Here is a 14430-nt window from a genome sequence, read left to right as displayed (position 1 = left end):
ATAATGTAATGATTTTCAGAAAATTCTTATTACTTTCGTCGATTTCAGCTTATTTTATAGGCAGCTGTTTTTTTTCCCTTCTTCAATGTAAAGGTATGAAAAAATATGAGCACAACTGTATAAATTGTGCCAACATGCAATCTGATAGATCCCTTTATCAACATAATTTAATCACACAGATTGTACATTTTGTTTTGAGGCGAACTTTAAATGGTATTACGAACCAGACCTTTGGATGCGCTCATCTTAGCATTTACAATTTGTGGCACCTTCCAAGCTTTCCCAGGAACAAACATTGAGATCAGTGCTTACAATGTCAGTAATGATTAATCATGTCAATGTACCTTAAAAAAAAAAATCCAAGCACTTCAAAAGTCTGAACTGGGTAGAATATCCTCACTTCCTTGTAATATTTTTTAGTAGTAGAATATCTATTGAGATACTTTTACAATTATTTCTCCTTTATTAGTTCATTGTGGGGCAAAAAGAAAAATAAACATGAGACTGATGTGACAGCATTCAACGTTCGGACCAGAGGTAACGTTACATAACAGCCAACAGGCAGTAAACATTAACAGTTAAGTACACTCCTGCATAGTGATGTCATCCAGATAAAGAACGTCAACAACCTGCAGCGATTAGGAAGATTAGTGCATGACAGGGTGAATGCATGAAAAAGTTTATTTTATTATCATTCATGAACCACCTCCGATTCAGAAGCAAATGCAAAAAAAAAAAAAAAAAAAAAAAAAAAAAAAAAAAAAAGAAAAGACAAGCAAACACAGCAAATAACAAAACACAGGACTTCTAACCGAACAAACAGCATTTTGATTGTATTCTTTGTTCTTTCTGTTCCTATTATTGCTCCCCAGTCCACCAGGTAGAGTAATGAATAAGAAGTTTGAAGCTTTGCACAAAAAAACAAGGCAGAAAGAATAAGTTGAAAATAAACGCTGACATGCAGCTGGGACCACTTACTGCTCGTTTCAGGAATGTAACCAAAAAGGTTTTTTCTCTCCAACATAATTCTGCTCAATTAAAAAATAAAAATGAAAAGAAACAGGAGGTTTTGGTTCCTTCTTTAAGCTAGGATGCAGTGACCCCAACCACAACAAGGATTTCACTTTAATCTGAGTCACTTATGGAATGATGAGCTAAGAAAATACAGTATGTTGCTGGGTCCATGAAGAGGTGTGAAAGCACTCATGGTAGCATGGTTACATTTCCATTTACGCTCAGGTTAACCGCGTTAAAAAGCCATTCCCAAACATAATCATTTACAATTCAGATGTTTACAGACAGCACAGAGCACGTTTGGATGTTTAAAAGTACAGTTTAGAAAAAGAAAAGCTTGGATTCTACAGTAGTCCTTGTCCCTGGAGATGTGAATGTATGCCTGCAGCTCAGTACGTAATTGTCCACTGCTTGATGCTGGCATCGTGGGAGGTGGTGACAAGAGTGTGCTCGTCTATCCAGGCCAACCCGCTGACGTGGTGCAAACGATGAGAATCTGCAGACAAAGCAAGGAAATATCAGGTTAGGGCACAACGATGAGTTTTAACGCCGGGGACAGCAGCAACTCTACAGAACTGTTGACTCAACACTTGGTGAACTCCGTTGCTTCGATGCAATTTATGATCAGCTCCTAAATGATGATTTTGAAAATGCATCTCTGTTAATAGTAACACTAATTTGAATGTTTTTGCCTTTGTTTGTTCTCCTACTTCCTGATTTTAACTCCTTTCATGCACAGAATTTAGACTAATAATGACACAAACCTTAAAAAGTTAAGACGCCTGACAGACTTTAATCCAAAACATTAATCTGAATACACATGGGGGGTGGCTTATCAAGTCATCACTAATGCATTTTTCCAGGGATGAAGACGGATACAGAAATGTTTCTGCTCACTATTAAAAGACTTGGGGCAAATCTGGAAGAACGATGCTGCTAAGACAAACGTTTCGTGGATAATTTCTACCAAGTAAAACATGGAAAAATAAACTGACCACAGAGATTATTTTTGATCATTTTCTTCATTCAAAAATTAACCTTAGTTTACATCAGGGGTGCCCAACGTTGGTCCTCAACTGCTGCTGTCCTGCAGGTTCTCCATGTGTCCCTGCTCCAACACGCCTGGATTCCATTACATGGATCCAGCAGCCAGTTGAGTTCTGCACAACGACTGATTAGTTTGAGTCAGGTGTGTTGGAGCAGGGACACATGGAAAACCTGCAGGATCAGAGCTGGGCACCTCTGGTTTACATGCATGTCAACTAAGTCTTCACTCTGAGGTCAAACTGTTCGCCAAGTAACTTAAACCACCGAATGAACCATGCATGTCTGAGTACACACATCCTGTTATACCGACATACATCACATGTATAAAACATTTGTGTGCACTTGTGTGGCCAACCTGGAAGCTTGATCCTCTGGTCGGCATCTCCTACCGTCCAAACGTACACCATCATGTCCATCCCGCCAGTCGCAAAGTGCTCGTTATCAGGTGACCACGCCAAAGTCACTGGTTTGGCATGGTGTCCGTAAAACTCATTTTTCACCTGAAGGAGAACAAAAATCCCATCAGCTGCTAAAAGGCGGGGGCTGTGGAGAATAATTCACTGGGAAAACAAGCAAAACGTTTTACCGAGTAGCCATCTGCCACGCTGAAGGCTGTGGTGACTTTCTTCTCGTCGATGACAGCCAGATAGGCTCCGTCGTTAGAGTACGCCATGTCTGTGATGGGCCCTTTGGCGTCCACCGTTTTACCCTCATCCTTCAGAGTGTTGCTCTGAATGGAGTACAGGTGGACCTTCCCATCCTGAGAGGATAAAAACATCAAGATCTTAAAAAAGGCATGTTCCTGTGTGTTCTAGTACTTGTCTGGAGGAAAAACTTCACTTACTGCTCCCCCCACAGCAGCAGTGGTGCCACCAGGATGGATAGCTCCAACCTCTGCTTCGTAGCCAAGGTTGTCCAACGTGAAGACTTTCTTCTTGTCCTTCAACAAGACAAGCTGAGAAAAGTAGCACAGAAGAAAAATCAGTACCAATTATCAGTCTAATAATGTGGTAAAGCAAATGAGTAGGAACCAGTTTAACCACTGAGAAGACAGAGTCGACCTCACATTACTGGGATGCAGAAACTGGAGAGAACGACAGAGCTATTACCTGTCCAATGCACACAGCCAGTGACAGTCCTCCTACTGCTACCGACACACTTTTAGGCTGGAAATCCATCTTCACCACATCAGAGGCACTGAAAATCAATGCGTTATTAATGAACAAGTAGGAAAAACAAATAAAAACTAACAGTAACAATTAAAATCAGGCTAAAAATCTAATATTTCATATACGTTCAATCAAAGCAAAACAGGATGCACATTGTCTCAATTGAAAAAACTATTGGGCTTTTCAATATGCTGTTGTGAACCGGTTTGACTTGTGAATGACAGAACTATGTACGATGCATATTAATGCAGATTATAAATATCCCGCGGAGGTAAAACCCACACAACATCCATGCCAGGAAATTATCGTCACCTGTATTCCTTCTTCTTGATGTTTGTGAAGCGCAGTGTATCGTCCATGCTGCATGTCACCAGTTCGTTAGCTTCGTCAGTCACCATCTTGCTCACTTGGTTGCTGTGGCCCTTCCCCGAGAAGCAGTCGTTCTCTCCAGTTTCTGCATCCCAGTAATGTGAGGTCGACGTTAAGGAGGGAAAGCAACAGTAGTGTAAGCACTGAAATGGCGCTTTGCCATTATGGCATCTTTCCCTGCTTGTTTCCCATTGCAGACATTACTACCTGACTGGGAGCAGGATCGACAGGGTCTCAACAAGATAATGTGGCAGAAAAGTGGAAAAACCACCACAGACAATAAGAAAATAAGACTCCTGATTCAGGATGACGACTGTGCATCAAAGACTGTAGAGTTGTTGGACTCGGCTTGAATGAAAGACAACAGTATAAAAAACACACAAGACAGTTAGCACCAGATGAGGACTTAAAATTGGCAACATGCATGGCTCGAACACCACTCTCAGGTCACAGCGTGTCACTCATGAATCCTGTGGCTCGAAAACAGAGGCTGCTTGGTGTGCACAGAGACAGGAAGGTAAATGGATACTCTGGACATGGATACTTATGGATTAGCACAGTTTTTCAACCTTTTTTGAGTCAAGGCACACTTTTTATTTTCACTGAAAAATCACAAGGCACACCACAAACCTAAAATGTTTTTTTTGTTGTTTTTTGTCTTTTTTTTAAAGTCCATATTATTATTGTAAAGTCCATCTAGTCAAAGCCTCTTGAATAGAAATCAGATAAAGAAGAAGGAATTTTATTATCTTTCACTGGGACCTGTTTGGAGGAACACAGAGCTGCTTTTTAGACCAATAAGGGGAAATTGGGTAATTTGGGTAAAAATCTCAGGGCACACCTGATAATCTCTCACGGCACAGTGGTGGAAACACACTGGATTAGCATGCTGAACCTTGAAATGGACTGTGTGATATGATCTTTTTTTTTTTTTTAAAAATGGAGTTTCAGAGACCGTTTAGCATCATGTAGCGTCTCCCAAACTGCTTCACAGCAGCGGATTGCCACGTCTTAAGCTCCTGGTGAGTCTCCCGACATCTGAGCTTTTATCGTTTGTTAGAGCAATCAGCAAACTAAAGTCAAGTGACTTTTGCTCTGCCATCAAACAGACTGATGGTTCGTGATGTGAAGCAAACTCATCACGCTACTCTGTGAGAGACAATATGTGATACTGATCCATTTGTCTTCCATTGTCTGAACCAAGTGACTGAAAATACAGATAACTGGATGTTTACATGCAACATGTTAAACACATATATATGACGGTGACTTTCGTTACATAATAACAGTGTGAAAGGATATTGATATGTCCATCATGACTCCCCGAGTAGATGTATGATCGTCCATCATTTTTGTGAAAAGTCAGACACTGGATGGATTTGGTGTGACCCTGTAGGATCAACAAGTGCATGTTATTAAAAATAAACATTAGGATATACAAGAAGACTGGAATTAACCTTCATCCATGAAGGACATCTTACAGACTTACAGCATTAATTCCACTAAAAGGCATGTGTCGGTTTTAAATTCTGCAGCGGAACAACAACTTAACATGTTAAGTCTGGTTACTGGGTCAGCTTGCTATAAGTTGCCATTTAAGGGGTTTGCAGTTTAAAAAGAAGAAGAAAAAAAAACGAAAAAAAAAACAAAGAGTATTACAGCAACTTGAACCAACCTAATCTCCACTGTTACTGACCAATCCAATGTTTTTAGTTACTCCTCATTGTTGTTAAAGCAGTTGTGATCCCAAAAATGTGTTTTTTGAGCTGTAAACAACATTTTAATTAATTGTGATGAAAACTATAATTTTGTGACAATTTGTTTTTTTGTTTGTTTAAATTTGGTATAAAATGCCTCAAAGCGCCCCCTACAGGGTAAAACCAGGTGTTTTTCATGACTTGGTTTAAAACAAAACAAAAAAAAACAAACAAAAAAAACAAAACAACACCCTCCCTTTAGATCAGCGTTTATCAATTCCAGTCCTCAGGCCCCCCCGCCCTGCATGCAACCCTACTTTAACACATCTGAATGAAATAAAGACTCATTAACAGGCTGCAAAGAACTTGAGGAAGTTCAATAATCTGACTCAGGGCTTGAGGACCAGAACTGAGAAACGCTGCTTTAGATGCAAAACTGACCGCCTCCTCTTGCAGTACCCGACGCCCACCAACGCAGATGTACGGATATGGACTTGTTACCTGTGATAGACTTTACAGGGCGAAAATATGGCTGCAATAAAACCGATTTGTGCTTTTCGAGGGTTATAAAATTATTACTTTATTCTTTATCTGCTAATCCTCATCTGGCGACAAACACCAGCTCAGATCAGAGCGGCGGCACATTCAGACAGTTGCATCAACCTGACACAAGTGGCTACAGCCTGCCGGTGCTGTTAGAGCAAACCAGCGCCTGCTAGCTTCCTGAGCTGCTGCCTGCCATTTATTTACTCCTGCATGTGTATTTACACACCTACTCCCCCCCCCCCCCAATCTCCCCAAACCTCACAGCCCAACACCTGCAGTTTCTGGCATTTTTCTAACTTTGACAGTGGGTGGAGTTAAGCAGAAAGTAGGGGTTGTACTTAGGAAGGGTAGGAGATGTTTTCCAGGAGCATTTTTTTACTATATTGCTTAAAATCTCCTTCACATTCTGATTGCAGCAAATTAATTAAATGCTTTAACACAAAAATGAAATTTCAATAACATGTGGAACAGACAGGACTGAATGCCATCCATTCATTTTAACCAGTCGTTCTAACGCAGGGGTCTCCAACTCTGGTCTTTGACAGCTACCATCCTGCAAGTCTTGGTGTTTCCCCGCTGCAACACGCCTGAACCAAACCAACGGCTCATTAACAGGCAGGTGCAGAAGATGATCAAGTTGTTGAAGAACCTTTTCATTCCAGGGAAACACTAAAAACCTGCAGGACGGAAGTTCTCAAAACTGCTGTTCTAAACAAATCACTGGTAATTTGTCCATCAAACTCATCTGCCATTTGCCCCTCCGCCCTCAAAGCTGCTGTTTTTTTTTTTTTAACCACTGCGCGTTTCTGTGGTTTGGAGGCGTGGCTTCAGGGGGAAATCTGAAGGAAGGGATTTACACTGTTTTTCAGGATCTCCTTCCTTTAAATTTCCCCAGAATCACAGCAGTTTCAAAGATTTATTCAAAGTAGGTCAAACTAAATGTATCAAGCCACTGGTGGCAAGTAAAACATTGTTTTCTTCCTTTATAATTTGCATATTAAACTTAGAAAAGTTGTACTACTGAAAGCAATCATCCAATTCTTTCAGTAAAAATCCTACGAGGCCGTTTTAAATCTTTTTAGTCTCTGCAACTGGAAACTGTTTTACTGGAAGAAGAGGCACATGACATCCATCTGAGAATAACTGGAGGTCTGCTCTGCATGTGCAACGTCTTGATGTCTGAACCATAAAACTGCATAAAATTACTTTAAACTGGAGTCCTTTCACAGAACTGATCGTATCTAGAATCGGCAGACTGACCTTGACGGTACGTATGGGCCGGTTAGGGTTGTTCTTGTCTAGGTAGTTGATGTAACCTGACAAGGAGATGCTGAGGAGGTGGTCTTTCTGCCACAGGCAACCCAGCTGCTGGTCTGTCACATCAGAGCCCATGTTGAAGGTGGTGACAGCCGTACCTGCACCAACATCCCAGAGCTTCACAGTCTTGTCCCCTGAGGCAGAGATCAGCTGGGAACTGTCAGGGCTCCAGCTGACCTGCAGGATATGAAGCAGAGAGGTTGAAGTTAAAGCTCCTAAACAGCAGATGCAAAATATTTTTAAAAATGGATTCAGGAAACATTTTCAATGATTTTAGAGTGCTCTGGCAAAATCTAACCAAGTTACTGCAAGTCAGACGACAGCTAGACTAAAAACTAGTTCAGTATCACAGGAAAATAACAGCATAATGACATTCATCCTCTTATTATCCATTTTTCTCATAAAAAACACTCACAGCATAAATGCCTCCATTGTGAGCCTTCTCTCCACCCAGTGATCCAACACGCTCACCAGTTGTTCCATCATAGATGAAAATCTGAAGATTGGCAAGTAGACAAGAACACAATCAGAGAAAGGAGCAGTCTTCAAGTCTGCATCTTCATGTTAAGGTGTCAGTGGATAATGTTTCCATTTGATAAGAAACGTGGGCCCATTCCCATTAAATCCAGTGGGAAAGTGTGTCCAAACTTTTGACTGGTAGTGTATGTGAAATCAAAGTCATGTCAAAGGATACGATGACAATGATGGCTGTCATTAACTGGACCACACTTTAATGCAAATATGAATGATATACAAGGGATTTGCAAAATATACTTAAAACACTATAAATACTCGGGCTGTGATGATATGCTTTTGTCCCGATTCGATTCAGATTTTCAGGTGTCGACTCAATTTAAATTGCGATTCTCACAATTCTTTGATATTGCTGATTGTTGTAGATTAAAGACAATATTAAAATGTATAAAACTTTTTTTTCGCTCATCATTTTTCTTGATTTAAATTAGAAAAAACAACACAGTAGCCAGACCATTATTCTGCTGCTAAAATGCCCAAGGAGACAAGTTAAAAGATCAATAAAAAAAATAACACATTTTAAAATGGATTAATTTGATTTATTTGAATAAAATCAATTTTTTTAACAAAAACCCTGATTTTTTCAATTCAATTTTCCCACCCTTAGTAAATACCATTTACAATCTGACATAGAATCAAGTTTTCCCAGTGCACTCAGCATCTAAACAGTTCAGGTTTTAGCCTTTAATTTTAAGGACAAAAGCTCCACTCAAGTATCACAGAAGCTAGGTACACTCCCCTAAAGCACTGCTCCTTAGCTAACTATTCTTCATGATGCATGTGTGCACGTAATCAGCAGATTAAACAGCCATCTGCTTTTTACTGGTCTGAACAACTGCATCAGTTGACCTCCATTTACTACAATGGCATGCCCACACCTAGTAATCCGATGCTTACCTGGCTATCAGCGCCAGCTGTGACGAACCGGCTTCCGTCTGGTGAGAATCGAACACAGTTGACGAATTGGCTGTGGTCCTGGAACGGTCACCGGGGGAAACAAGAGGAAAGGAGAAGTGGTGAGACATTCAGGAATAAATGAATTATTCTAAGCACTAATTTACCGCTCATTTATTTCGCTACAGTCATTCTTAAATTCACATGTGCTCTTCCTAGCAGAGCTTGTGGGGTAGAAGGCTTGATTCAAAATGCAGGAAATGGAAATGATTTGTTTACAGCATGCAAACTACAACAGATATCTTTGAACACCGGTGATGATTTTGATAATATAAGAATGTAGTGTTAATGTGAAGCAACAGCAACAAGCAGGCCAGCATAACCAGAGAAGGAAGGAAGCACTCTTAGCATATTCACACTAAATTCTGCAGATTATTTGCTTTTGTATCCACACACATGCATTCCTTCCAGAGTTCTAGCCAAGGAAAAGAATACAGAGGCTAATTTGCATTTTTTACATGCAGCCTCGGCTGAAAATCTACAAAATGTAAAAGCCATGTAGCAGATCTGAAAACAGCTTTAGTCATCATTGTGACAAGACAGAAACTCCGTTCTTCCTCATTTTAATGCTGTTATGGCTGGCAGAAGCTTTGGTTCAACAACACGCCTTGACAGAGAGAGAGAGACAGAGAGAGAGAGAGACAGAGAGATAGAGAGACAGAGAGAGAGACACAGAAAGGAGCTAAACATTGTTAAACATTCAGCTGAGATCTAAAGCAGAACTAGCTTTGGGCATTTAAAAAGTTTCCTGCTGCTGTCCCAAAATACTGATAAGAAAATATACAGAGGGGAGGATGCTTACTCAAAACTAAACTCTACACTCTTATCTTTCCTTTTCCACTTTAAAAATAAATTAACAAACAATTTTCTTGAAGTAAATCTGAAAAAGTTTGATTTAAAATGTGATAAATCTTTGACAAACATATTGTGCTAAAAATGTTTTACATTTGAAGAGGGAAGGCCTGACACACACACTTTCCAAGAATTTATGGAGGGGTGGTGGGTAGGTTACATAATATGGAAACAAGGCAACCCTGTCAGAAAGCGCCAGGGCATGGCAGATATGAAACGACAAGCGGTATTAAAAAATTACTTTGCTAACTCTAAATGCTTATCTAACACCTACATTTGTGAAAGGCCAACAAGTCGTTACCAACAAGTCAAAAATGACATCTAGCATTTAGCAGGCATGTAGATTTTACCCCGGTGTAACCATAGCAACCACGCCCAAATGCTTTGTTTAAACACAAATGCTCCTTTAATGAAGCAGCTCAAATGGCCGAGACGCAAACAGGGAAAAGCCTGCGACTCACCCGTAATGTGAATTTGAACTTGAAAGGTGGTCCTTCAAAAAAGGAACCACAGGTGTCATCACTAGCAGTGGCAAGGCGGTAAGGGCGTTTCTGTCTGATGTCCACACTGTTAATCAGCTTTGCGTGGCCAGACACCTCTCCAACTGATGAGCCAGAGTCCCACAAGAACACAGCACCAAACCTACAGGCAGAGACATAAGCTCATTAAAGCTTCTGTTTACATGTCTGACAACGTCAGTAATGAGGATGTTACAAATAATCCACATTAACAAAATTATAAGGTGATATTCAACTTGTGTAAAATGTTAATCAGTGTGACTTTATAAAGTTAGTGAAGTTTCCCTGTAAATAGACCAAGTTGCAAAAGAGAACTTTGACTCTTACTTTTCTCGTCCATCCCCAACAACAGCCATCCTCTTGCTGTCCTCTGTCCATGCAATGTCCTTGATTTTTCCTGAAATAGGGGTGTACTCATACTTGAGCATGTGTTCCTTCTGGGTGGTGTCCCAGATACGGATCCTTCCTGCTGCATCTAAAGGATGTAAAAAGCATATGTGTGTGGTTAAAATGATGACATTTCTAAACCAATCAAAGACACGTTGATATTTTCAAATGTGTCTTGTACCTCCAGATGCAATGTAGAATCCGCTGGGGGCATACTTGGCCACGGTAACCGGATGGGCATGCTCAGTGTAAATGTCTGCAATAGCCGGATTCTTTCAAAGAGAAGAAAAAAAATACATATAAGCAAAAATGCTTCTGCAAGAAGGCATAGCACTCATTAAAAAGTCAAAACATGGTTTATTAAAATGTCTCTATTGTTCGAATTTATTCTAACCAATTTATTTAAAATAGGAACATTACATCTCATTTCTTATGTTTGTTTGTGCAATATACAATAGCCACAATAAAGAAGATAAACTTTACTTTATTGGACCAAAAACAAAAAAAATATTATCCAGATACAGTGTAGAAAAGGTATGAGGTACGCAAGTACCTCACTGATCTCCTCGCCTGTACTCCCAACTGTGTTCTTAGTAATTACAAAGTAAATAAAAGTTCAAACTCTCAGAAAATGTGAAATTACAGAGTTTTCAATTTTGAGAACGTAAAAATCATATTTTAGCTGACATCGGATGCTCTAATCAATGAACTTTAAGTTCAGTGAATATTAATGTCATTTGTACACTAGACTTTATCCAGTGTTGTCAGCGTGCTGCAGTGATTAAGTGCTTTAGCTTCCACAACACCTCCACAGTTCTGATGACAACTTCATTCATTTAAAAACTTGGTGTATTTGGAGATAAAAAAAAAAACTCAGTAAATTAAGAATAAAGGCTAAAGAGAGAAGCCAGGATTGCACAAACAAATAAGCAAATAAATCTGCAACATTTGTAAGCACAGCTAAATGAAAATGAAGAGAGAATTACTTCAATGTTCCTGATGATGACACACTTCCCATTAGTGTAGAGGAAGTTGTTTCCTTTGGGATCACCGCCGATCACCTTTGCAACTCCTCTCTCCATCTGTGGGAGACTGGCGAACACATGTTCTAAAAATAAACAAGTCAACATTAGAGATGTGGTGGAACATAAGCCAGAAAAAAAAGCAAAGAAACAATTCAACCAGACAACTTGCAGACAGGAACATGTGAAGTGTGTGTATGAATCCTGAGATATTTCATCTTAAAGTTTAAAAAGTCAAACACATCAACATAGTGATGAGATGGTACATCAGGATCATTACTGATCTTCCTTCTTTTACATTTAATACCAACAGTACTACTGCCAGTAAGGCAAGGCAAGTTTATTTGTTTCGCACCTTTCATGTACAGGACAATTCAAAGTCCTTCACATGAAACATTAATAGCATTACAGAAGAAAGCACAAAAGAAAATACAAATAAAATCATAATAAAATCATAAATATATTAAAATAATTAAAAGCAGAATTGATTAAAAGTTACTGTGCATATGTCATGCATAGGCATGAGAAAAGAAATGTTTTTAACCTGGATTTAAAAGTTTCTACATTTGGTGAGAGTTTAATCTCCACAGGCAGTTTATTCCACTTGTTTGCAGCGTAACAGCTACATGCTGCTTCTCCATTTCTAAATGGATTACTAACATTGTCAGTTTTGTTTTCCTAGTTTTCTAGTTAAAAAAAGAAAGAAAAAAAAGAAAAAACTAAACATGTCAAAGTATGAATAATTCTTAAAATGTACAGTTGTGCTCATATTTATTCATAACCTTTCATTAAAGAAGGAAACAAAGCAGCTACCTGTTAAACTGAATTTGACTAAAGTAATAAATAAAAATTTGATGAAAATTATTTTCAAATTCTGGTTGAATAGAAATATTTTTTTTTAAAAAGCAGACAAATAAGAATGTATTACATATTACATCACTCATAAACTAATATTTTGTTGAACAATCCTTTAATGTTTCCGCTACAGTCAGGTGTTTTCTGTTCCTCTCAGTCAGACTTCTGCACCTGTTGACAGGTATTTTGTCCCACTGTTCAACAGAAAAGTCTCTCATTTGTCCAGGACCAATTTGTTTGTTTGTCTTTTCTTTCTTCAACTCAATTAAATGAAAAAACAATGTCTTATATTACTAAATTACATTTTTGCAAATTTTTAGTGATTGTTCACTTTTAAAGTCTCCAGTTATTTGAGTGACTGTTGTAAATTCAGCCTTTTCTTTAATGAAAGGGGATGAATACATATGAGCACAACTGTATATATTTTAGATCGGTTTAGAATTGGTCGACAAGTTTATGAAATCACTTGTTACAGAAGCAAAATAATAAACAGAAGACAGATCCTCAATGACAACTTTGAAGGGAGAAAGAGCTTCTGTCTGGACGTGTCACAACAAAGCACAACTATTTCCTCTGGAGTGACGTTAGCTCACTCACTAGCTAATGCTAACTTTTAGGTTCAGTCTCTAAAGATCACTTTCAACGCCACTTCATCTTTCAACAAAAGTGCATTTCTCAAACACATTTATGCGTTTAGTCAGGTAGAAAGAGCCATCGTATAGTAATTTTGATCTTTTATCTGCGTGATGAGGAAAACCAGAGGAATGGGCGAGGCTAGCTGGCTAGCTGGCTAGCAGACTAGTTTCACTCAAAACGAGAATTTTGTTGCATTTTTAACTCCGCTGCTGATTCAGAAACAAGCAGACTTACTCAGTTCGTACGGCATTTTCCTCGCAGCTTTTCGTTACTCTTCCCAGTGAATGAAGCAGAGCAGACAGAGACGCCTGTGGCAGAAACGCAACCCTACCTGATCACACAAACACGGAAGCGGGTGCGGCGCTCGCGCTGTCTGGCTATGTCCATATATGGTAAACTAAGATTCCACGCTGCAGCTGTCAGCCAGTAGCCGCGCGCGGTGCATAAAGGGATAAATTTCACCTAAATATGGTCTTTCAGGCTCCAGAGTAAACTTTTTTTTTTTTTTTTTTTTTGATTGAACAACAGTGTACATACATATTGCATATTGGTTGTCATATACGTTAACTTGGGGTTGAGGTAACTTACAACAATGCAGTCTGATAGGAATGAGAGACTAAACACACACACACACACACACACACACACACACACACACACACACACACACACACACACACACACACACACACAAAAGAAATCCAAAGTAAACTTCTGCTGCCCAAAACTTCCAGCAATCAAATGATAAAGCGAGGGATTAAAGGTCAATTTGTGCTTCTGGACTCCTAGTTTTGGTCTACTAATTTAGTCACTTTTCCGACTGACATTTTGGAAAACAACAACAGTACAAAGATGTTAAATGTGTAGGCAAACTTTTTTATTTAACATTTTTACTTCACCAGAATGGAAGAGTATTAGGGCCACTGAATAAAAAAATGAATTCTGTGAATTTTGACTTTAATCTCAGAATTCGGAGATAAAAGCGACACAGCGCAAAATAACGCTGTGTGGCTACCATGCATGAGCAGCAATTCTAACAATTCTGAACTGAGGCTTACACACTATACAAAGCTCAATGGAAACACCTGCAAATCGCAATTTTTTTTTTTTTTTTTTGTCAAAACTAATAAATGTTGCTTTCATTTTGCAAAAGAATGAAATGAGAACACAGCAACCCAGGCGTTAAACGTGTAGTCTTAACTTGTAGTTAAACTTCTGAGATTAAAGTCAGAATTCTGAGAAAAAAGTCAGAATCCTGACTTTTTAAAAAAAAAATTTATTCAGTGTCCCTAATACTCTTCCGTACACCAGAAAAGTGCCATTGAGGTTAAGAACCTCTTTCTCAAGGGAGTCCTGGCCAAGAGGCAGCAAGAGTTACAGGCAGTTTACATGTCGCCACTTAAACAGAGCAAATAATTAAAAGCAATTACAACTAAAGGAGGACATCTCAAAATCTCTCACACTGGACTTGAAACCGTTGTAACTTCTTATGGTTATGAAGAAAAAAATCATA

The 14430-nt window shown here is 39.0% G+C and overlaps 1 protein-coding gene across 1 annotated transcript; it reads right to left on the bottom strand.

Moving 5' to 3' along the window:
- Positions 1-542: 542 nt before the first annotated feature.
- wdr1 (WD repeat domain 1) lies at positions 543-13256 on the bottom strand. The gene is made up of 15 exons (XM_079241616.1): positions 13152-13256; positions 11391-11512; positions 10586-10676; positions 10345-10492; positions 9961-10141; positions 8591-8668; positions 7575-7655; positions 7103-7336; positions 4879-4989; positions 3543-3694; positions 3171-3258; positions 2906-3016; positions 2648-2821; positions 2417-2561; positions 543-1510 (listed from the first exon to the last, which is right to left on the bottom strand). Exons 1-15 carry the CDS (start codon positions 13165-13167, stop codon positions 1404-1406), a joined length of 1839 nt encoding a protein of 612 aa, XP_079097742.1. The 5' UTR covers positions 13168-13256; the 3' UTR covers positions 543-1403.
- Between the last annotated feature and the right edge of the window lie 1174 nt (positions 13257-14430).

Source organism: Telmatherina bonti (assembly GCF_933228915.1).
Source record: "Telmatherina bonti genome assembly, chromosome: 6".
Classification (NCBI taxonomy): Eukaryota; Metazoa; Chordata; class Actinopteri; order Atheriniformes; family Telmatherinidae; genus Telmatherina; species Telmatherina bonti.
The sequence above is the reverse complement of the archived record's forward strand: the minus strand, read 5'-3'. Positions and strand labels throughout refer to the sequence as shown.

Excerpts from the sequence above, each read along its gene's own strand:
- wdr1 (XM_079241616.1), bottom strand. Across the intron at positions 7,337-7,574 it reads ACAATGGAGGCATTTATGCT|GTCAGCTGGAGCCCTGACAG; the intron begins GTGAGTGTTTTT and ends CATATCCTGCAG. Across the intron at positions 3,259-3,542 it reads ATCAAGAAGAAGGAATACAG|TGCCTCTGATGTGGTGAAGA; the intron begins GTGACGATAATT and ends ATTGATTTTCAG.